The sequence below is a fragment of the Colossoma macropomum genome, unplaced genomic scaffold (genome assembly GCF_904425465.1).
Source record: "Colossoma macropomum unplaced genomic scaffold, Colossoma_macropomum, whole genome shotgun sequence".
Taxonomy (NCBI): Eukaryota; Metazoa; Chordata; class Actinopteri; order Characiformes; family Serrasalmidae; genus Colossoma; species Colossoma macropomum.
In genome coordinates this window covers 38,595,677-38,619,138 of record NW_023494784.1, presented here as the reverse complement: position 1 = coordinate 38,619,138, position 23,462 = coordinate 38,595,677, and the positions used below count along the sequence as shown (strand labels likewise).

Here is a 23,462-nt window from a genome sequence, read left to right as displayed (position 1 = left end):
AGAATCAGAGACTGCAGAAAGCTTTTTTAGGCCAAGCATGTTTTTTCTTACTAAATGTGACACAGTAATGTTTTTGATAAAGAAGCTTTTGGTTCTTGAGTAGTTTTTTTTTTGTTGTTGTTCATTATAATAATAATAATTTGAATGTGAATAAAATGATAATATTGTGATGGACTGGTGACCTGTCCTGGGTGTATCCTGCCTTCCGCCCAGTGACAGCTGGGATAGGCTCCAGCACCCCACCGCGGCCCAGAAGGATAAGCGGTTTAGATGATGTGCGTGTGTGTGTGATAAAAAGATAATTACTGTAATTAACTATATACAACCATTTTTGTCAAAATATCTGTTTTAAAATGTGATCACTTTTGATCTACTTTTATCCATTTTATCAGCTCCACTTACTATATAGGTGCACTTTGTAGTTCTACAGTTACAGACTGTAGTCCATCTGTTTCTCTGCATACTTTGTTAGCCCCTTTTACCCTGTTCTTCAGTGGTCAGGACCCCCACAGGACCCTCACAGAGCAGGTACTATTTGGGTGGTGGATCATTCTCAGCAGTGCAGTAGCACTGACGTGGTGGTGGTGTGTTAGTGTGTGTTACGCTGGTCTGAGTGGATCAGACACAGCAGTGCTGCTGGAGTTTTTAAACACCTCAGTGTCACTGCTGGACTGAGAATAGTCCACCAACCAAAAATATCCAGCCAACAGCGTCCTGTGGGCAGCGTCCTGTGACCACTGATGAAGGACTAGAGGATGACCAACACAAACTGTGCAGCAGCAGATGAGCTATCATCTCTGACTTTACATCTACAAGGTGGACTGACAGGGTAGGAGTGTCTAATAGAGTGGACAGTGAGTGTTTAAAAACTCCAGCAACGCTGCTGTGTCTGATCCACTCATACCAGCACAACACACACTAACACACCACCACCACGTCAGTGTCACTGCAGTGCTTTGAACTGGAGCTGATAAAATGGACAATGAGTGTAGAAACAAGGATGTGGTTTTAATATGGCTGTTTGGTGTACATTGTGCTACGTCACCATAAAAAGCAATATGAAAAACATGAGATAAACTCTGCTTACTCTGCTAGTCCTCTGTTTTCTAGAGGTATATATAGCTAGATATAGCTAACTGGCTACTAAGCTACCAAAATTAGCAAACATTAGCGATTGCTAGCTGAGTAACTGCCTCTAACTGCTACTGAAAAGCCTATATTTTCAATTAGTTGGTCATTTGGCATTGTTACTGCCCTTTAAGCTTACATTTTACTAAAGGCTCAGTTAATACGTCATACTGTGCAGCTGTCTGGGGTCCAATCTCTCAATCAGCAGTTAAACCTGTAATGTCGTTATACAAGCAGGCTTTGAAAATAATGGATCAGAAATCAAGACGGCATCAATCTGAATTTCAAGAAAAATATATTTGCTGAGTTTGATAATTTTATACATTTTTCTCTCTTAAAGCTTATTTTTAAGTGCATAAATAATCTTGCCCCAGTATATTATGAAGCAGGAAAACAGTGGAGTGACAACCAGGGGAGCTGTAAGTGGACCATCCAACAACATTTTGCAAGTTTCAGTTGATATACAGACATAAAGATGCGTTCATCACAAATCTAATCCTAAAAATAGGCATTCATGTTTTCTGCATTGTATGTATTTATTCTATATCATCATTGTCCAAAGGAAAACAAGTATCTCCAAAATAGTAGCTTTACAGGAGAGGGCAAAAACGTTCTTTCCTTTTAATGGAAAGAGGTTTTATTCTAAGTAGTTTTGGAGCTTTTCTATTGGTCCAGTTATCATGAAATTTTCACACAGTGTAAAGGACGGCTGCTGAGCTCAAATGATGCAGAAAAGTAAAAATCGCAAAAAAATGGAAATGCATGTTTTTCATTGGGCAGCGACAATATGTTGTGCTCTTAACTTCTTTCCTTTTTTTACGGCCTAACCAGGGACTGGGGCTGCAAATTAGCTGAAGCTAGATGCCCTATATACATTACATGTGCTGTATTGTCCCTGTCGAATAAACAAATAAAATTGAAATAAAGCTTTTGAATGGTTGAGAGGTTGAGTACTGTCACAAAAATGACAGCAGTAGAGCCTTACATTCATATATATATATATATATATGACATATATATATATATATGTGTATATATATATAATATATATAAGATATATATATATATATATATATATATATATATATATATATATATATATATATATATATGTATATATATATAATTTTCCAGTTTTTGATATACTTTGAAAATGCCTACTGTCATTTACATTGTGTGTAAGTTTCATTATGATTGGACCAAAAGAAACGGCCCAAAACGAACATCATGTCACCATTTTGGAGACATGATGTTCTTGTCCCAACAGTAAATAAATCAGAGTGTATAACTCATTGGAGATGGTTTTAACATGAGTATGTTGCACTATTGATTTATGAGGGAAGAAGTCAAAAACCCAGAATTTGGCGTAGGCCGTGGGGTTTTGTTAGACAACACTGTGACATCATTTCCTTTTGACAGCTGCAGTTACTACAGCAATAAGCCTTCTTTCTACTAAAGGGGAATTCTATGAATTTTTCCAAATTTCTGCATAATTCAGTCACTGAGGCATAAACAAAGTCATTCAGAGTGGTTAAATGGTTCATTGAAGAGTCATTTAACTGATTTCACCTTTCTTTACATTTCAGTAGTGGTGAGAGGAACCAGTGCTCTTGATATCTAACACATATTTATCCATTTTGTTTGCTATCCAGAATGACCAGTGAACACACACGAGTCTTCTGAGTTTTTATATGTAGTGTTGGTAATAGCTGTATAGTAGTAAATCAGTTTTTTTGTAATATTTTATTCCAAAAAATATTTATTTTATGCCAAAACCTTCTCTCAAAACTATCATAAAACAATGCCTCAGGCATCAGGTAGCATATTCATGTGAGGGAGCTTTTAGAAGCATTAAACTCTTTAGACATCTTATCTACAAAAACATACCGTGTTCCCAGTTTGTGCTCTTCTTTCATTTTTTGATGGCATCTTTGTTTGAATTAAAAATGAAACTTTCATTCTTCCTCCACTGGAGGGGTGACAGAATGCAAGATGAATTGCTGTTGGCACTTTATCTTATCTAAAATAAACTATGTTATTGTTCTTAAATCTGAAAAATATGTTAACGATTAAAATATGTATATGTGTGTGTGTGTGTGTGTGTGTGTGTGTGTGTGTGTGTGTGTGTTTGCACAGCACTGATATACAACGTACCTCGGTGCTCAATCTGGCCAACATTTCTGAGGTAGGCCCTGAATACTACTACAAAGTAACATCCCATATTTCATATTTGATATCATATGCCAACTATGATAAACATAATAATTTAAGAAACCCATCAAGGATCACTGGGCCTCATTCAGAAATATCATACCAGGTTTTTTTCTTAAATGTGTTCTTGAGAAGGTCCTTAGTAAAAGTCTACATCAGATTCATGGTGTGTTCATAACCCTTGTGTGGTGTAGATGTGTTTGTTACTCAGTGGTCTGGTGGACCCACTGCTTTATTGTTTTTTAAATCAGTACATACATACATACATCTTCTAAACCGCTTATCCTTCTGGGTCGCGGTGGGGTGCTGGAGCCTATCCCAGCTGTCACTGGGCGGAAGGCAGGATAAACCCTGAACAGGTCGCCAGTCCCTCGCAGGGCAGACTAAATCAATACAGCCATAACAATTTATGTGAAAAATACCAGATGTTTAAAATATAATGAGTGGCCAGTGTAGGGTTCTCCTTTAGCAGCTGTAGCCAGTCAGCAGCCTGTCCATGTTGTCCACCCTCACACACACACACACACACACACACACACACACACACATACAAACACATAAACACACAGACACACACTAACAGCAGGCCATGTAGGAGGAGAACAGAGTGAAGGACACAGCACCTCCACACTTCTATTCTGTCGGGTTGACCCCAACACCACATGTGTAATATAAATGTGTGTGGGGGGTGAACAGTGTGAAGACACTAAAAATGTATTTATATTTTCTTTACAGAAAATTAGCAAAAGCCAAGGAATCTGGGGTTGAAATAATAATAAATCGCATCATTGTTTCTTTTGTTAAACATTGAAAATGGGTTCCACAGACCTGAACACCACACAAGGGGTTAGAGCGCAGAACTGTTTTCACCTTTGTGCTCTTCAGTGTGTAGATTCTGTTCTTGCCCAAGAATAAATCCTAAATAAGAAAACACTGGTGGTCAGAATCTTCGTGAAAACTGCGTAAGTGGGTTTCAAGAACGGTTGGTGAATGAGGCCTATTGTTCTCCTTATCAGTCAATTGCCTCATTTGCCACCTGCAAAGTAAGTTCTAAAAAATTTAGACTGTAATTCTAATGCTGTTCCGCTCTGCATGCACTGTAATGCACTACTGTGCTGCAATAACATTAAAAAAGAAGAACATGTATGTAATCTATGCACTTGATACTATATAGAAACCGCATATATCTTCTTGCCTTATCTTCTTGGCACCCACTATGTATATAGCCAGCCTCGTAAACTCAAACTTGTTAACTTCTGAAATGAAATGTGCTGTACATCCCCTGGAGGGAGGAAAGAGCCTTGAACAGTTCCTTGAAAATTAAACTTGAGCTGAATATGTGAGTTGAGAAAATTAGCGAGGTCATGGTTAATGGAGCTCCTCTGAGTTTCCGACGTGAGCCTTCACAGGCAGTTTGGCAGCCTGCAGCCGCTGTTAATTTAGCTCAAGCCGACATCATTCAACTTCAAAGAGACTAATGGAAGGATATCACACAGAGAAAGACTTTGATAAGGTGGATTATATGCTACGTATAATTCACATCAAAAGGTAAAGGTTCTTCTAATTAATTAAATGATAGCGGCGAAAATGATATTGAAGGGGAAAAAGAGAACGATAGCGGATAGCATTAGGCGTGCGTGTCTCTGTGTGTGTGTGTGTGTGAGTGCGTTCGCCGCCCTGCTCTGTTTTTGGCTTTAGATGTATGTTAGAGAAGCTTCAACTGTTTGCGCCCACATCAAGCACACGCATCCAGGCATAACCCAATTAAACTCATTAAACTCAGTACGTCCTGTTATTGTCGTTGAACAATCCTGGAGAGGAATTTCATACTCAGTGAAGTGTGACACAGGTATTCAAAATTAAATTGGGCTACATTTATTCGAGCAAGGTCATTTCCAAGAGAAAATACAAATCAAAAAAAAAAATTAAATTATACTTCAACAGACATTTCAAGAATCCCATTAACCACAGTCAGCCTTCATCTCTTTAGCTAAAAAGAGAGAGAGAAAAAAAACAAGATGAATAAAGTGGAATTTTTTTTTCTTCTTCTCAGTCAAAAATACAGTGTTTTCACAATATCGTATCAAAAGTTCCCAAATTGTAGAATCTCCTTCATCAGGTACATTAAGTAAATAGAACAATTGTGACAGTAATTGTTCCAGATACAATAAATGCTCTCTTAATGTAAAATTTGCTCCGATATTCACTTGTCAGGATCCATTTTTTACTAAAATATATCTATATCGAGGAACTATAATACTGTACACTACAGTATGAAATAAATATAATTAGGAAATATAAAATGAGTCACATAAATAAAATGGTAGTTTAAAATAAAAATAATTGAATTTTGTATTGAACAAAAACAAAACAAACCAAGGTAATACTGACAGATGGTCTTGAACGAAAAAAGAGAAAAAACAAAATACAGAAAATTGCACAAACAATATGTAAACTATGAAGTCTAGCTATACTAATACTGACAGGTAATTCAAACATCAAGGTGGATTATTTTTATTTAATACTAAAGCAGGTGCAAAGAGAACATGAGTTGACTCCGCATTTTACGCTGTACAAGGATGGCACTTGCAGAAAACACAGGTGAAAAGGGTTTGCATATAAGGCTTTTCTCTAACGAAAAAAAAAAAAAAGAAACGTACAGGGGTGCCCGACAAAGCCTCGCAGAATGGAGCCTTCATCATTTCAGACTCCCTCGTTCCCTAAACCCTCCCTCCCCCACAATTTAGTCAAACTTTTAAGACTTTGTATGTTTAAGAACCATACAGGTACTGTTAAGATAAAGACGCTCCATAAAAAAGCCATACTGAGATCCAAAACTAACGAGTGGCTGGTCAGGAAAGAAAAACAGGATATCACCGTAAGTGATAGACGAAAAACATAACACTGACACGCTACTGCGGCTTCAAGCGCAGTATAAGTACATATAGGCAATGCTTACTTTTTTTCTAAAAAGTATCTTTTTTTTCTCTTAATTATTATTTAATGTAGTATTTCATCGGAGTGCAATTTCCAGGCTTGTGCTGTGACCACGATAAAAACACAGGGGTTACGGAAATAAGCACCACACAGCCTTCGCGCTCCACTCTGTACACTTGCGCCACCTTTGTAGTTGCTTCTTACATGTTGAAGATCATAATCACTTTTGTTTTTGCATAATGTGAACAGTCTCGTCCAGCCTGTTTCTTGGTCCGTCTAACAATGTCTTTACGTCTCTCAGGACACGCGGCTGGACGATCGAGACACGGCAGTGTGGTCACAAAAGTGAATCTGGCTCAAAGTCCCTCAGTGGGAAAAAAAACAGGAAACGATACGAGCAGGAGGAAAAGAAAAGAAAAAAAAAGAATGCTGGAAGCTTAATCCAAATCGCAGTAGTTAATCGGCATCCTCATGATCGCCTTCGTGATCCATCGTCTTCCTCTCTTCCGAGCTTTCGTCCTCCATCCCTCCCGACGCTCCGTTTTCCTTCTCGTCTGTCACCCTCCCGTCCGGGCTCCGCCGGCCCTCGAACCTCCCCTGTTCCTCCTCCTCCAACGCCGCTTCCTCCATTTCCTCTTCCTCCCCAAACCCCGCCCCTTGCCTGTCTGTCACCTCCTGGTACACTTTCTCTGCCTCTCTGGCACCGCCCTCTGTCCCGTCTCTCAGGATGACGCCTCCTCCTCGGGAAACTTCCTCGCTCTGATCCTCCGGGTCCGAGAAGCCTAGAGGACCGAGGCCCTTCAGGTAAGCCCTGCGCATCAGCAGCTCCGTGGGCTCCAGCGGGCCAGAGCCGCCGTCATGACCCTCTTGTTTGGCGGCCTCGCGCTCCTCTGCCTCCCGCTTGCAGTAAGAATAGCGGTGGTTCATGTGCTGCGAGTAGGAGCCCGAGTGGGAGAAGCGCTTTCCGCACTTATCGCACTGGTAGGGCTTCTCGCCGGAGTGCAGGCGCGAGTGCTCGATGAGATGGTGCTTGTGCTTGAAGGCCTTCTTGCAGATCTGGCACTGGTGAGGCCGCTTTCCTGCGCACACACAAGGAGAGATAGCCGGCAGGTTAGAACGGTGACCAAATACATTTACTTTTCAGCAAAACAAATTTTAGAAATGTTACAAATATTCTGGAAATATATTGTGGCATTACAGTTACCAACAATGCTTAATTTGACATTCAACCAGACAGTTAATTACACTAACAAATCAATGCTGTCATAAGAAAACCTTGCATTTTTAGTCTTCTTTTTATGGTAACACGTTTGGCGTTCATAGGGCTACATAATAGCTACATAAGCCTTTACAACTCACACAAATCTACATAGACATTTATAAAGGCTTATTCCAACAAGCGTCACTTTCAAAGGGGAAAGCCAAACTGAATTGACAAAAGCAGTCTTCAGGACAACTAATTTATTTATGTCAATTGTTATCAAAGGCTTATATTGTCTTACAAATGCTGCCCTTTACCTTATTTGTTTGCACTGTCATTTAGATGATAGATTTCATGACGGAGATGGTCCAAAATTACTTGGACTTAATTTACATTAAAATTACAAACACTGTATGATGAAAAAGTCAACTTTTTAAAAGCAACCTTAACCTGATGCTAAGAACATTTTCTCCTCGTATAAAGAGACACAAGGTTTCCTTATGACAGCGATGAAATATTCAAACAATTCACTTGTTTACTTATAAAGACCCTCCTTTTTCATATTGATAATTAGGTGCATGGCAAACAAATGAAAAAAGTGGCTTCGTTGTGAACAGGTGGCTTCTAAAATCCAGGGTTTATTTCTGATATTATACCATAAACAGGATAAGGAGGCAAGGGGAAAGCCACGGTCCTGAAGAGCTATTCTGAGGTTGTCTGTGACTGTGTTGAACGCGGCCAAGGAGATCAGGTGATTATCGCGGCATACCGCACAAGGTGAAATCGAGGCGGTCAGCATCTTTGACGGAGCTTTTTATGACATCATGTCTCCCGATTAAAAAATGCTTAGATCAGACAGTCGCCTCGTGATGCCGCGACATGGACTTCTGGGGAGGAAGAAACATCTCACCTCCTCAGCACTGCTACTATGACTCGTGAGCACACGGATATACAGTATGGCAAAGTCTAATCAATGAAGAAGGCATTTGGCATTTAGTAATTTCAGCTGTAACCCGCTTTCTAGATGCGCACACACATAGATCCCACGCACACACTTGCAATCTTCTTTGAACACATGAACGGCTGCAGTGTATTCTTGGCCACAGATAGCGCTGGAATGCCTGCAACACCTTCCATAGCTGCCATGCTTGAGATTACCCCCCCACCACCATCCCTGTCCCCACCTTCCCTCATCAAGTTCAAAAATAAACGAGACAGCAGATTCCTCGCCCTGCGTTCCTGGGGAGGAATGCGAATGAGGTATGATGCAAGCCTGTGAAAGAGAGGAGTCCCCCAGGAGGGGAGGTCATGGTGCGGCAATGAAATGCCACACACACACACATTAGGCTTGCATGCACCTGGCTTGCTGTGGCATGCTAGCATGCTAGTAAACTCCGTTAATAACAGGCTTCACTGTTCACATTTCTGTCACTGTCCACTGTAGGGCATTTGCGTATTTTCCCCACACAAGGGGTGAACATTGAACTACCTTACTGCCTCAAAATTGGCACTTATGACACAAAAAGTTAGAGACCACCCTTCATTTCCTTCATTTCCAGCTGAAATTATTCCAGTGGAAATTACATTTCCAGCCATTACGGAAAAACGTATTAATTTTTCAGGACATATTTCTGAGCAGATTAGATATAAGACAGTCTACTTGCATAAGGAAGGAGAAAGTCGAGAAAAATAATTGAAAAAAATGAGTTTCTAAAACTGGAGTTTTGGGAAAAAAATGAATAGAATATACAAGAAAATGAGACTCTTAACAACCAACTGGAAGACCTGGTAGACACCAAAACTGTCCCCCTCAGATAAACAGCACTTAACATTTTCATCTTTGAGAGAGAGGAGAAAATCAAGCTGCTTCAGATCTGAAAACATCCACAGGTGTTTCTGTCCATCCTTCCACTGTGAGAAGACAACTCAGCACTATGAGTCTGAAAGGATGTGTAGTTGTTTAAAAAGCTCTTACTGAGAAAAGGAAACAGACACATCAAACAAAAGAGCTGCTGGTGTTCTCAGAACAATGGACTGACCACCCCAGAGTCCAGACCTCAACATTACTGAATGTGTTTCGGGTTATTTGAATCACGAAAAGCAGCAGGTGCGAATAACTTCTAAGACTGAACTTTAAAGGTGTGGAAAAATATTCCTGCAGATTTCTTAGAAAAACTGACCGCAACTCTTTTGAAAAGAAAGAAAGTGAATTCTATTATATTTAGGTGCTGTGGCTTCTGTATTTTGGCCTTTTTGATTGGAAATTAAATGAAGGGTGGTCTCTGACGATGTACAGTACTGTATGCTGTCCTAGACTGATATCCCTTCAATGTCTGCAATTTACCACAGTACATTTAGGGGTTCCAATTAGACTAACCTATGCTAAATCAAGCCCTGGATCATTTGACATATATCCCTGTCAAAAGGAAGAAAACATTTTACTGTTGGTCATGGGTTTTAAATTGATAACTAAATAAATGGAAAATGAGGAAAAAGGTGGGGGGAAAAAAAAGAAAGCAAAGAATGAAAGAAAGAGGAGAAAAAAAAAACATGTGGCAAAAAGGATAACTTTGGGGGTGAGGATAAAAAAAGAATTGTCTAAATGTGATATACCTGTGTGCTCATATTTGTGTCTTAGGAGGGAACTGGTCTTCTGGAATGTTTTGTCGCACAAGTCACACGCGTACATACCACTTTCAGTCTTCTTAATCTTCTTCCGGGCAAGCAGCGATTCACTGTCTGTCAGGTCTTCCAACCCTGACAGATAGTCCCCTGTGCTGTCCAGTAACTCCCCCTGCAAGAGAGACAGATTTTAGGTCCAGTACTTTTTCAGATAGTAATCCACACCTGCCACCTCGGGGGGAGACACCCTCTGTTCTATGTTTGATCCCAAGTCTGGACAGAGCTTATCTCTACAACCTGTGTAAGACGTTTATCGCATGCACACGTCTCAAAAAAGGCAACATATGGGCTTTTTGATGCCAATTGGTCAACCGATCAGCACTAGAATACAGGGTACATAGCTACGAAAGATCTTAAGTGCTATTTATAATGCATAATAGTGGAAAGATGTATTTTATTGCAATTTTATTTTATTTTCAGCCGAAATTATTCCACTGGTAATTACCACTGGAATAATTGCAAAAATTAATCAGATAAAAGCAAAAAAATTTTAAGAAGGTTTGCAGTGTTTTAAGAAATGCAGATTTGGCCTGGGTTACAAGAACATGAGCTCAAGTTCTAATTTACCTGGAAGCCTTGTTTCCTTTGATATTTCCGTCGCTGCTGCATCTCAGCAAAAGTGGCTGCCCCTGCCGCGTAAGTGTAAGCCATATGTGGAAGAAAGCCCATAGGGTCAAGTCCTGGGTAAGGCCTCAGTCCTGGGATGCTGGCTTGTGCTGGGGACATGAAGGTAGGTGGTGGAAATGCCCCATGAGGTGGTAGTGAGGTGTACATTGGACCGGCACTGAAAGGGTTGATACCAAAGATAGGGCTAGAACTTTTGTCCAGCTGACTTTCATTGCCCATGCTATTGGACCCGTTGAACTCCTTCTTGATGTGGGCTAAGTCCAGAGGTTCTGTTCCCGGTTCCCGTATTGTGGGGTCACCATTACGGTCTATGTTGAAACCGTTTGGCTTGGGCCTCCTGTCTGTCTTAGAGAAATGTTTTGGCAAAGACAAGTCCAGAGGCTCACCGTGGGCATCCTCAGAGGCGAGGCTGTTAGGGGTGTACGAGCTGCTATGAGAGTGTTTTGATGACGTGGAAGAAAGATTCAAGGGTGAGGGCGTTTCGCCTCTCAAGTGGTCCACTGAGTCAAGTGGCTTTTCATTGGTCTGTCTGATGCCTGTAAACTGGTGATGTTTGGAGAGTCGATGCCCTGCATCACCATTTGTGGCACCTTGGAGCTCTGCTGTGGAGTCACCGTATTGGCCAAGGGAAGCAGGTGACCTAGCAAGTGCTGATTCCCTTGCCAAGCTGTGGTTGCTGTCCCCACTGCTCCGTTCAGGGGGTGGAGATCTTTTCCTGGACGTGCCATGGAGAGACTGAGCCTTCCACTGCGCAAACCACTCTTTCACAAAGTCCTGAGAGAGACCGACAGCAATGGAGATCTTCCTCAGTTCTTCGGAGTTGGGCTCAGTGTTCATGGCAAAGTAAGCTTTCAGTACCGACATGTGATCTTTGAAAGGGTTTATTGGGCTAGTTGCATTTCTGTCTGGCAGAGACGACGATACCATAACAGCCTGCTGTTCTGTGCCAAACATCCCCCTGCGACTGGCTGGTAAGGTTTCATTAGGTTTCAGAACTGCCTTGATCTCTTCGTTCATCTTGCAAAGATAGCGCTCATGCTGGTGCAAGGGAATAGGGCCAGTGAAAGTCTCCTTGCAGTACTGGCATGAGAATGGCAAATACTGGGCATCCCTCTCCTGCGTCTTCTCTTCAGATTCAAGATCCATAATGTGACTGGGCCGCTCCTTCTTAATGTCAGCAGCCCGCCTCTTGGAATCTTCGGTTAGGCTCTTCAAACAGGCTTTGGCCTCGTTGACCTTCTCTAGTGTGTAGTCGATGATGCTCTTTGTGGGACTGTTGTGTCCAACTCCAGGGAACCCAGGCTGGGAGGCCAGGGCCAGCTTCTGCTCTTCCATTTGGGAGCCCAGCTCCTTCATGTAGGCCCTTAACTTGGAGATCTCTTCAGGGTTGCCGTCCATCTTCTGACGACAAACAGTGTTGTCCACAATCTGCAAGACTCGTTGAACCTCACTCAGGTTATTGCTCAAGCCTGGGTAGCCCAATGAGTGTGAATCCAGTCCCATACCAAGATGCTGCAGAGGGTTCTGAGATGAATTGTGCATCCCCAGGGGGCTCCCTCCACAACCAGCACCATTGAGAAAAGCCCCGGACCCACCAAATTCTGCTTGCGTAGCCATCAGGAGACGGTACTCATTGAAGTCCATGGGCTCGGCCTTTATATCAGGGTGTGCTGTTGGATCCTGCAAGCCCATAGACCTGCCGTTCTCCAGTTTGTGCCGGAGTTGGGCCAGAGCAGGGCTGCCCGGCGAAGAAGCGGCAGAGTTCGGAGATGAGCCAGCCTTGGTGTTGACCCCATGGCGTACCCGTCCATTCATAGAGATGAGGCCGATGCACTTCTTACTACTTATGTGTGAACTGTAAGAGCCAGAGTGGGAAAAGCGCTTCTTACAGTTGGAGCATTCATATGGCTTCTCACCTGAGTGAAAAGAATAAACGGTTAATGCACTCTTACATCAAGAATTCTGCTGTTTTTTATTTGCATTATCTTCATTTCATAGGTAAATTGCTCCTAATGCTGACATAAGTACCAAGTCTACAATGAGTAAATATTATTTTTTCAACACCTCACAAAACTGTTGACTACTGACACTACTTACCGCTGTGGATGCGGAGGTGCTCTTTCAGATGGTGCTTGTATTTGAAGGCTTTACCACACTCCGTGCATTTGAACTTGCGGTTGCCAGCCCCTTCGTTCAGCAACTGAGGCTATAAGGAAGACAAAGATAGACAGGAATTTTTATACAAAGGCAACCACAGGCTTTTCCATGCACAGCCCTGTAGCTAGCCCACAGGGTTTAAAGGAAACCTAAATATAGATGATCAAAACCTAAGAACCATTGCAGATTTGTGTAATTTCATTAAGGTGTGTCAATTAAGGTGTGTGTCATAGTGTCTCCTGTGCAATTAAAATACAAGTAGCCCATAATCCCTGAAAGAATTCATTTTATAAGATTAATTAATGGGGCTTTTTTACCTTTCATGTCCCTAACGTGTGACCAACCAGCAGTACGCTGTAATCTTCAAAGGTTTTGTAACTAGATTTAAAGAGTGGAGTGTGGGCTGAGTCTCTATCTGCTCGTTCAAAGTTAAACGTAGGTGCTCTTCCTGCATTTGAAATTCAAATGTGGGCCCCAGATGCACAACAAAAACAACAGTGCTCACTCTCACACCCCACTCACAGACACAAAGGTCTGTCGAAAACATGTGGGAGTCTAGGAGTGCACATTTGACCGCCAAAACGTACACTGATGCACAGAATTCACTCCTCCAAAAGTTCATCATTAGTGGAAGAGCATAATCTGATAACGGTACTCTTAAGTAGCTCTGGGAATTGTATGTATTGTAAAGTGTGCACACATATATGCAGAGTAAATCAAAAACTAACAAGGTGAACCTGAGAAGTTACAGCCAAAGCTTTCCAAGAAAAACATTCCTGGAGAGCAAATAAACAAACATTTGAAGTCATTTAGTGATTAGGATACGCTAGATCACCGGAGGAAAAGCCATCTGGACATGTTTAAGTCAGTCTGGAGAGGTGTGTGTGTGTGTGTGTGTGTGAAAGAGAGATTAAGGCAGATAAGAGGGCAAGGTGGGCAGCCCATTTAGTTCCTTTGCAATGTGGCTAAATTCAGTGCTTCAAAGTTTGCAGCCTAAATGCAAAATATCCTGCCATAATCCAATTAAACGCTTGAACTCATTTACCACATGAAAAACAGACCTTCTACCTAAAAGAATAAGGCTGCGAATGGGCCTCTTTTTCTACATAAGCTCATATAACTGCCTTTCAGTCACACAGGCCTCTCGCTGCCCTGAGACCGGCAAGAAAGACCGAAACTAATGTCAGCGCTGGGCGCATGTTTGGAGTTTGATTCCACTCCAGCAGCAGCTGATGCAGAAAGTCTATAGAACTCAATGTGCTAGAACATCCCACACATGCCTCACCGTGGGCGGACACACAGGGGAGGACGACCGTGCACAGCTGTGGCTTCGGTGCAAAAAGATCCGCATTTTAAGGAGGCTCCGGAGAAGCATGTTCAGTATGCGAAGCCAGGAGAGGCAGAAACAAGCTTAAAACCCAGTCCCTCATTCATTAAAAGGTAAACGCACAGAATGAGAAATCAAGTCCCGGTTTATGTTCAGGGAGGCCGTTCCTTGGACAGGCGGTCAGTCTTTGTTACTGGCTTTGAATTGCATCACTGACTGCCTGGACCATCACACCACAATGATCAGCTTTTGTGTTATCAAATTTCATTCATGTAATGCTGTTGAAATACGATGAATTGTTTATTTAATCCCACATATTCCTTTGCCTTTCTTGAGATTTGAGATCCTTCCATGCACTTGATATCCGTGATATCAACCCGTGAATTCCTCATCTATTTTTCTCTGTCATGTTTTGATCAAGTTTGCCGTTTGAAAATAATCAGCTGACACAAAACACTGAACCACATTAATGTGCTAAACGCGGCTGATATGAGGAAGGGGCCAGAACAAAAATCTGGGCTCACCTGGTCTCTGGCAGGCTTGTGAGTGGCCATATGGCGTTCCAGCTGCGTGCGGTAGGCGAAGGTGTCGCTGCAGAGCGGGCAGGGGAAGCTCTCCTCGTTCTTCTCGTGCCGGTACTTGATGTGCTCCTTGAGGGAGGTCAGCCGCTTGTAGCCCCGGTCACAGTAGGGGCAGGTCAACAGTTGGGCAAAGTCATCTGGTGTCCTCAGCGCCAGATCTGGACAAAAGCGAGATGAATGGCCACAGAGGGAAGAGGGAAGAAGGAGGGGAGAGGTTGGAAAGATCAGCAAATGTTGGACAAATGGGTGCCATGTTTAGCTACAGGTCATCATTTTGAATGAGGATTTTGAGTTGATCTTTTTGTTGTGTGTTGGAAAAGTTTCATTTTTACTGTTTATATAACGATTCATGTCCTCAATTCTGCACTATTTGTAAAGGCACATTTGTTTATAACGCGCTCTTACCGTTATCGTTGTCATCCTGCCCATTGGCCTCTGGAGTGCCCAGTCTTGTGCCCTCCTCTGGGTCTTCTGGGTAGATAATGGCAGTGTCCCCACGTTGCAGGTACTCGGCGATGCTTGCCGGATGACCCTCACTATCCTCCAGCTTCCTTTTAGCAAAGAAGCTCTCAAGCTCTGAAGTGGCTTCGATACCCTTAACTGCATACAGGAAGTGAGGGGAAAAAAATTAGAAATGACCCCATTGCTTTACGTTCCGTGTCACTGGAAAAGTCCCATCTGGACATTGGAAAGTCGTCTCTAAATGTGATGGAGTGGGGAGCGAACCATTAGGAGGCCTTTAAAGGTGGAAGTATTTATTTAAGTTACAGTGTAATGGCCACTTCAAAGACGAATAGGAGCCAGTGTGATCATCGAGCACTCTTTAAGCATCCTCTTGCATGTTGGAAAAGGCTTTAAACATTTGCAACATTGTGGATAATTGGTTTATGTGGCAATTAGGCTTGCTTGGGAAACCGATCTCACTTTGCATGGCCCATCGTATACTTAAAATCAGACCCAAATCTAATAATGAGCCATGTGTTATGTATAATTGCACAGAACAAGGTTTTACGATAAACAATAAAAAGTGCTGCTGATTATGGTTGAAAGAAAAGACTGCATTTAAAAGATAAGAAGCGCGAGGCATTACGTTTTCTATCCTAGAGGGCGCAGAGATCCATGGTACTCTAAGCATTTGCAATAAAAGAACAAATACAAAATACGAATATATATGATAGGGTATTTTTTTTTCTTTTTGAAAGTTCTACTGAAGTTGTGAGCTACGACATTGGGGCCTAAGAGTAAGCAAATGAAAATTTTATTGTCTCATTGTAAACCAATTGGAAAGTACATGGACAGAACAAATCTGATTTGGTCCCAAACTCGATTTGGCGGCAAAATGTGATTTGCTGTGCACTCTCGCTCAACTTACAAATGTTTACTTTCCATCTCCTCCTGACACGCGTGGAGCAACATTATCTCGCATGCCTCTGTGTGCGTTTTTGTGTGCACCCACTCTCGCAGACTCAGGAAAACATGGGCAAATGTCACAAGTCTAGGACCACCTGGCAAGCCGGCGTCGGGATCCATAATCAATAAATGGATCCATCGATGATTGAGATATGAAAGTCTGAGTTCTAATTTGCCAAAGTGGTGCATTCAGTGTTTTTCAATTCCATGACGTCCAGAAAAAAAAACAGAATGACTGATGAAAAGTGATTCTGCAAATGGTGCGTCTAATGCACAAAAAAATAATAAGGGTAGCAAAGAACTTGGCTGCAAGAATAAGCCTACCGCTCTCAGGGATTAAAAATAGCTTATGGCCACCGAGGCAAACCCGCAAAGCGACAAACAGACATTGTGTTGCGCTATATCAGAGACGTGGGCTCACCTGTACCATTTCCAGCTCCATGGAGAGAGACATCAGGGCTCAAAGGATTGTATTCATCTTTCTTCTCCTCTGGAGAGAAGGAGAGAAAAAACAAGAGAGAGAGAGAGAGATCAGCATTAGTATTAGAGAACGCTGGGTTTAACAAAAACCACAAACTAGAGCAGCCAAAAAGAAAGACCACATAGCATAAATCAACAGCATCAAATCTGCTAGCATCGATCTTCTAGGCTCCTGTATGACTTGCAGAAATGTTTGTTTTACTTATGCTGTGATGACAATAAAAATAAGTACATTTAAAAAAATATATTGTATATAATGTAATAAATGGCATATTAGTATCAATGGGTATCAGTGTCGGTCTAATATCAGCAGAAAATGAATGAATTCGATCCAATCCTGTAACTTATCTAGTGTGGAATAGCACATACATTGTCACAGGGATGTCATGCTGCTATGTACTATACTGTGCATAAGACACAGACCACCCTTCATTTATTTCCAGTCAAAACAGCCTTAAGTATTTCATTTTCAGTAGATTATTCTGCAAAGATTAGGTACAAAATAATCCACTTGCATATGGAAGGAGAAGGTAAAAAAAAAATCAGTGAGTTTCCAAAACATCCAAAAATATCAGTTCAATATATTATTAAAAGATACAGAGAAAATGTGAGTCCTGCAAGACCTGGTAGTCCACCAAAACATCTTTAAAGAGATGCCCAGATCTTAACATCACCAAAAATGTTTGGAATTACTTTAGTTTTGTGAAAAGCAGAAAATGCAACCAACTTCTCAGACTGAACTTTAGAAGTGTGGAAAGATTTCTCTAAAAACTGCAAATGAGTCTCCTGAAAAGAATGAATGATGTGATAAAGCCACACAAAATAACAGAAACATGTATATTATATTTACTTGTTTTAATTTTATGTTAAATATATGTTTTCTGCTTTTTTACTGATGCAAATTATTATTTTCTTTTTTTACTGGAAATTAAATGATGGGTGTTCTCTGACTTTTGCACAGTGCTTCTATCATTATACTTTTAGATTCTAATCATATTAAAGTGCTTTGATTTAAAACAGCTCATTTTAAAGTCTTACTACTTTTTAAGGAAACAATATTGGAACAGTGTTGGTATCGGCCGAGACTCAAGGTTTCAATACTGGCATTGGAAAAGAAAAAGTGTTATCGTGCCATCTCTAGAATGAAAAACGGTGCTTAATGAAAAGAAGTAATGAACACCGAGACGAAAGCTTGCTCATCCAGTCTTTTGGGCTAAACCTACCACACCTAATGTAATATATATTTGAAAATACATTCGTCTTTGACTCCTTTTTGAAAAATCTGACCCCAAAATTCTTAGTAAAGGTGTTGGTCATAGTATAGTGGATCAGCTGGTGCTGGACCATGTTTCCTATCACTGTATAAAAGACACTCCATGCTGCCTTTGTTGTTGGATGCACTGACTTTCACATCGCTGTGGAAAGGCTTACCACTGATTTGATTAATCAGAGTAAGAATAAAAGGTGACTGAAGTGGGAAGCACATTGCTATTCATGTTTGTTTCACATATCAAAATAAAAGAAAACAACATTGAACATTTTCATTATTGATCAACTTAAGGAGAGAAATAGCATTTTCTGCCTTGACAATAAAGGGTTAATGAAATGAACACTGAGGACAAAAGCCAGCTCACTGTTTTGGGCTAATGAATATCAGGGAACAATCCACCGAAGGAGCAGCCCTTCTCCGTAATCACAGCTTAAGAAATCAAATCAAGGTATTTGAGTGAGGAGTGGAGTGGGGTCTGAAGGGACGTTGCTCTGATACTGCCGCTATTGTATTTGTTCCCGCTCTGGCTCATGTGACCTCTTACCGGCAGTCACAAGTATCATAAGCTTCCCCTTCAAAAGGAGGATATACGGCACCTCCACCACAACGAGAGAGGAAAACAACTCCGTATTCCTCACACACACACACACACCACACACACACACATACACACTCACACACACACACCTCCCCAGCATTAGCTGTTTAATTTCTGAACTGCTCGCGACTTCCTTCCTCATTATCTGAGTATGACAACTGAGAGCTTTTTGAAAGTCTCTCTCGCTCTCTTTTTTTCTTTCTCACTTCTCCCGTCTATTTGAAAGATGGCTTTTCAAATCCGGTGCAAAAAAAAGTAACTTTAAGAGGAGCCGCTCAAAAGAAAATAGAAAGGCCTCTCTTGAAGGGATATTTTTGGGGCTTTCAAAAAGAACAAAAGCTCCAGTCGGCTTAGAATCATTTCACTTTTTAAAGTTGGGAACAAACAAGTCATTTGCTAATTGGGGTCTCGCCTTAGCGAAACCCCTGCGAGTGAAACGTTTTCCTTCTGCGCCATACAGATAAATGTTCAAGGCCTCGAGCCAGCACGGATATCCCCCCGTGAGCTCACTCGAATGAAAAGTGTTGCGCTCTCCCATGAGGTGCGCTAGCTGAACTCCTTCAGCTGCGCTAGCGATTAGCGCTCGCTAGCATGAGGATATTTGAGGGTCACATGGACGGCTCAGCATCATGTGTGGCACCCTGTGAATTTCCTTTTGAGGGAAAATGCCCGCAGTTATAGTCAAAGCTGGGGAAACTGATATCCTACGAGTGACGAGCCCTGTTGAATAGTTTCCTCGAGAGACAAAATGGCCACAATATTGGTGGCTCAGTTCTGCTTGTTGTGGTTGCAGTTCGTTTTTCAGTGAGGTATCGGTGTGATTTTGAGCACCACGGCTCACGACCCTTCTCTTTTCTGGTGTATACAGAAATGACACATATTCTTATGTGCTTCTGCTAATCTTACACTTGAAAAAGATGGTTCTTCAAGGGTTCTCTAGAAAAGGCAATGGCTCTATTTAGTACCATATACAGAACCATTTCATGCTTAAATGGTCCTTCGCTTGGAGAAATGGTTCTTCAGATTGATGGAAAATGTGTTGTATATGGTTCCTTTTTGAAAATGGTTCTATATAGCACCAAAACGGTTCTTCTATTGTTACAAGCTTGGCATTGTAACAATAGTAGAACCTTTTTTGATGCTATATATTGTTCAAAAAAGTTCTATATAGAACTATATACAACACATTCTACATTAATCTGAAGACCTATTACTACTGTTACAAGCTTGGCATCATAACAATAGAAGAACCTTTTTGGTGCTATATATATATGTATATATAATTTTAAAGGTTCTATATAGAACCATATATAACACACTCTCCATCAATCTGAAGAACCATTTCTCCGTGCAAAAAAACATTTAAGCATGAAATGGTTCTATCTAAAACTAGAGTTCTAAGTAGAATCATTGCCTTTAGCAAAGAACGCTTGAAAAACTTTTCAACTGTGTTGGTAAACTAGTTTTCCACCCTGCTAGCTCTTCCAAATTAGCTTAGCACACAGCAAACTAGCACAATACATTACAGTTGTTCAGATGACTTCAAAAAAGTCACATTTGCAGAAAGATATTAGTAGAACAAGCCAATTTTTATCTGCTTCTATGCAGTTTAGCCTATATGCAGCGCTAAGCCAATGTTTACTGGCAAACACACCTTAGAAAGAGGAAGCTTGGGTATAGCTGTACATGATGATTCATGCAACACTCGGATGTGTCACATTTACCCACATGTACTTGTAAGATACATGGTTCTGATGATCTGGTGAAGTCCACGGACTTAAAACACAGGCCACATTTCACACACCTGACTGTTTCTCAAAGCTAAAGCTAATAAGCTGTTGTGTGCCGTATTTTCAGCCCAGCTGTTGATTCTATACGGTGTTGCTAATTAGGCTGTAGGAGCTTAGATGACATTCATTAATCTAGCATCTATTTTTTGCAAAAGTCGGCTAAACAAAGCACCACTCGACCAGTGCTCTGTTCAAGGAATGTGACACTTTGTCCGAGTTAAGCGACACGTATGGCTAAGTCATTAGCTGAGACTGATGGCTGGGGGGTCGGGCATTTAAGAAAAAAAAAAAATCTGGGAGACCCGCTTGAGCTCACCCTCCACTCTGTAACTGTCAGCACGACCCGAAGAATTGAGGGGCCATTATGCATGTAAATGGCTATCATAATGCTAAAAATTTCATTTAACTCTCTTAATGAGTCCTTGGCCAGGCAGGCTCTCGCTAAATAATGTCTCTCAGATCCTAATTAAAAGAATTTGTCTTTTGAGCCTCGCTAGCTTGGGCTTTGTCATTTAAGTTGATCGCTTTTGAAAACGGGGAGAACGGTGGAAAGAAAGAGTGAAACAGCGAGCCAGAAAAGGATGGGCAGGGTGACTGAAATGATGCGTTTGAGGTTATGTGTAACCCCTTTGGCCTGTGAGTAAGCTATGAGTTTAACTGCACCGTAAGACATGCCCACTTCCTACAACTCATAGCTGTCTGACATCTGGCATGACCATATTTTATACAACTGCACCACTGCAGTCATCTTACCAAATTTTCCTGGGTTTGGCTAGGTGTGAGCTAGCTGGCAGGCTTGCATACTTCTTAAAGTTAAAATTTAGTATTCGAAGAAACAAACTGTGCCTCGAGTTGTTTGCAAATAGACTTGCTTATGTGGTTTCTAGCTCTGTATAACATAGTTCTGTCTACAAGCAAGGACACAAATACATTCGAATAGCTGAAAACAGTACTAACAGCCATCTTGAGGCCTACATTTTGGATTTTTTTAATCTTGATTGTGTTCTTTATTATAGATGACAGTATGTCATATATGGTTTAAGGAAAGCATCTGATGCTTCAGCTATGCAGATGCTATAGATGCTAATGCTAATGATGGATGCTAATAAAGTTTCAAGTTGCAAAACTAAAGAAGCAAGCTTTTGCCACCAAACATGCCACATTTAAATTTCCAACAGCAAATGTCCATTTCCTACAATCATAGCACAGTCATGGCCATATTTCATACAACCACTGCAACCACCTAACAAAATTTGCTGCACGTGGCTAGAGGGGAAGCCAGCTAAACAGACAGTACACTTTTTTTAAGTTAAAATGTGAGCTATGTACTATGATATGATATGGACATGAAAAGGCTCCGTCCCTCACCTGTGCTGTTCAAGTCCCCATGACGCCAGACGTCCCGGCTCTCTGCCTCCTCGTCTCCACGGCAGGACAGTAAGGCATGGGCCACGCGGGGCGAGGCCTCCAAGCTGGGGACACCCAGCGGACTGCCCTCACCCTCCGAACCCAGTAACCTGTCCTCATCCTCAGAGCCAGAGCCAGCCTCCACCACGTTTTCATAACTCAGCACTGAGAGACAGAGAGAGAGAAAGGAAATGACCAGCAGTTATTATCTCCATTGACCACCATTCATCATCTGTATACTGTATGAAATTCCACCAATTTTATCCAAGTCTCACTAAAAATCCAGATTACATACTATACATATGATCACTACTCCACTTGACTGCCATTGAAGCTGTTTGATCTGTATGCGAACTCCAGATCATGAAAACTTAAGCCATTAATTTATAAGGGCTTCTATGTGGATCTACACTTCAATTTCTCACTTTACATAACTATTGCATTAGCAGGCAATAATTTAAAGTTAGTGAATAAAGGCCCAACCCCATAAACTCTGGGATTATGATTAATCTCAAGGCTTGTTATTCAGTAATAATGATAAAACCAATACTTAATTTATGTAGTTTTGAGAGTTAGGAACTGCCCAAAGCGTCTTGAGGTTATATGAGTTAAGCCAGTGTCTGGAACAATACTTGATATGGAAAAAAAAAAGGCTAACGAAACGAGTCCAGAATCAAACGGTTGAGGTACTCCAATTCAAATGAACCTGACGTCATGGGAACGGGGTGCAGAGTTCGGGTTCACTTGAAGTTCTTTGCAGGCCCTAACGCAACAATCCCTCGCCAGCACCTTATCTGCCGGGCACGCTGCCAGAGTGGACAGAGTGAGTGGGAAGTGGCTCTAATGGCGCGATGTGAAACCTAATTGCCGATGTTGGGCCCGTCCTTGCTCGCCTCCGTCTCAAAAACAACAAACTCTCCTCCCCCAGCTGCTCCGCTCGCTGGCTTTTTAGATGGGGGCCGCCGAAGGTTCCCTTGTCTTTTAAGGACCTCTATGTGGGCCATCACTACATGACTTACACAGTAGTATTATTAATTACAGATTAATAATAGGTATTAAGAGTAATAGTTGAATGTTCTGCTTGAAGGTTTAAGGGGTTAATAAAGTTTCACACCATGTGGAATAAAATATGTGGATGACAACTTTTAAAGAGACGCAGTACCTTTAACCTGACACAGTAAGGGGCCACAGTTTTATACCTTAAATATTAGTTTCATAGTTCTTCCTGAACAATAAGCATTAGGATATATAAAGTCTGCAGCTTAAGGGATTGACCCCCTAATTTCACTTCAAGACCCCATTCTTTTAACTAAATACCCATTTTTTCTTTCCTCGCAGGTTCCCAGATGGGGTTAAAGACGACCCAGGAACAACCCCCCCCCACACACACACACCCCCCCACTAGCTGGGGAAGGGGGGAAGATTAGCCGGCACGTAGCCGATCATAATATGATCTTTGTCTGATCGGCGCAGGCCTGCATTTGCCAGGGCCAGGGACAACTGCGCAACAGGTGCAAATTAAAAGGGGAACCGTCCCAGGGTCCAAGGGTTGGAGGGATGGGTGCGAAACGCCGCGGCCGCTGGCTGAATACCAAAAGAGCTAAGAGAGGTGGAATGGTGGAAGGGACGGAGGGGGGAGGTGGGGCAGGGGCGTGG

General features: G+C 41.7%; 1 protein-coding gene across 7 annotated transcripts in view; it reads right to left on the bottom strand.

The window, feature by feature from the left end:
* Positions 1 to 5,191: 5,191 nt before the first annotated feature.
* zeb2a (zinc finger E-box binding homeobox 2a) overlaps positions 5,192 to 23,462 on the bottom strand; it is a 59,777-nt gene continuing 41,506 nt past the window's right edge. For 6 of the 7 annotated variants that reach the window (XM_036571294.1, XM_036571303.1, XM_036571264.1 and 3 more), the window contains exons 3-10: positions 21,768 to 21,971; positions 16,683 to 16,751; positions 15,257 to 15,451; positions 14,795 to 15,009; positions 12,884 to 12,992; positions 10,727 to 12,702; positions 10,091 to 10,271; positions 5,192 to 7,355 (exon numbers count right to left, since the gene is read on the bottom strand). In XM_036571294.1, coding sequence (XP_036427187.1) covers positions 6,733 to 7,355; positions 10,091 to 10,271; positions 10,727 to 12,702; positions 12,884 to 12,992; positions 14,795 to 15,009; positions 15,257 to 15,451; positions 16,683 to 16,751; positions 21,768 to 21,971 — 3,572 coding nt within the window. In that variant the 3' untranslated portion in view covers positions 5,192 to 6,732. The remainder of the gene's footprint in view (positions 7,356 to 10,090; positions 10,272 to 10,726; positions 12,703 to 12,883; positions 12,993 to 14,794; positions 15,010 to 15,256; positions 15,452 to 16,682; positions 16,752 to 21,767; positions 21,972 to 23,462) is intronic. The other variant, XM_036571311.1, reaches the window with a different exon arrangement.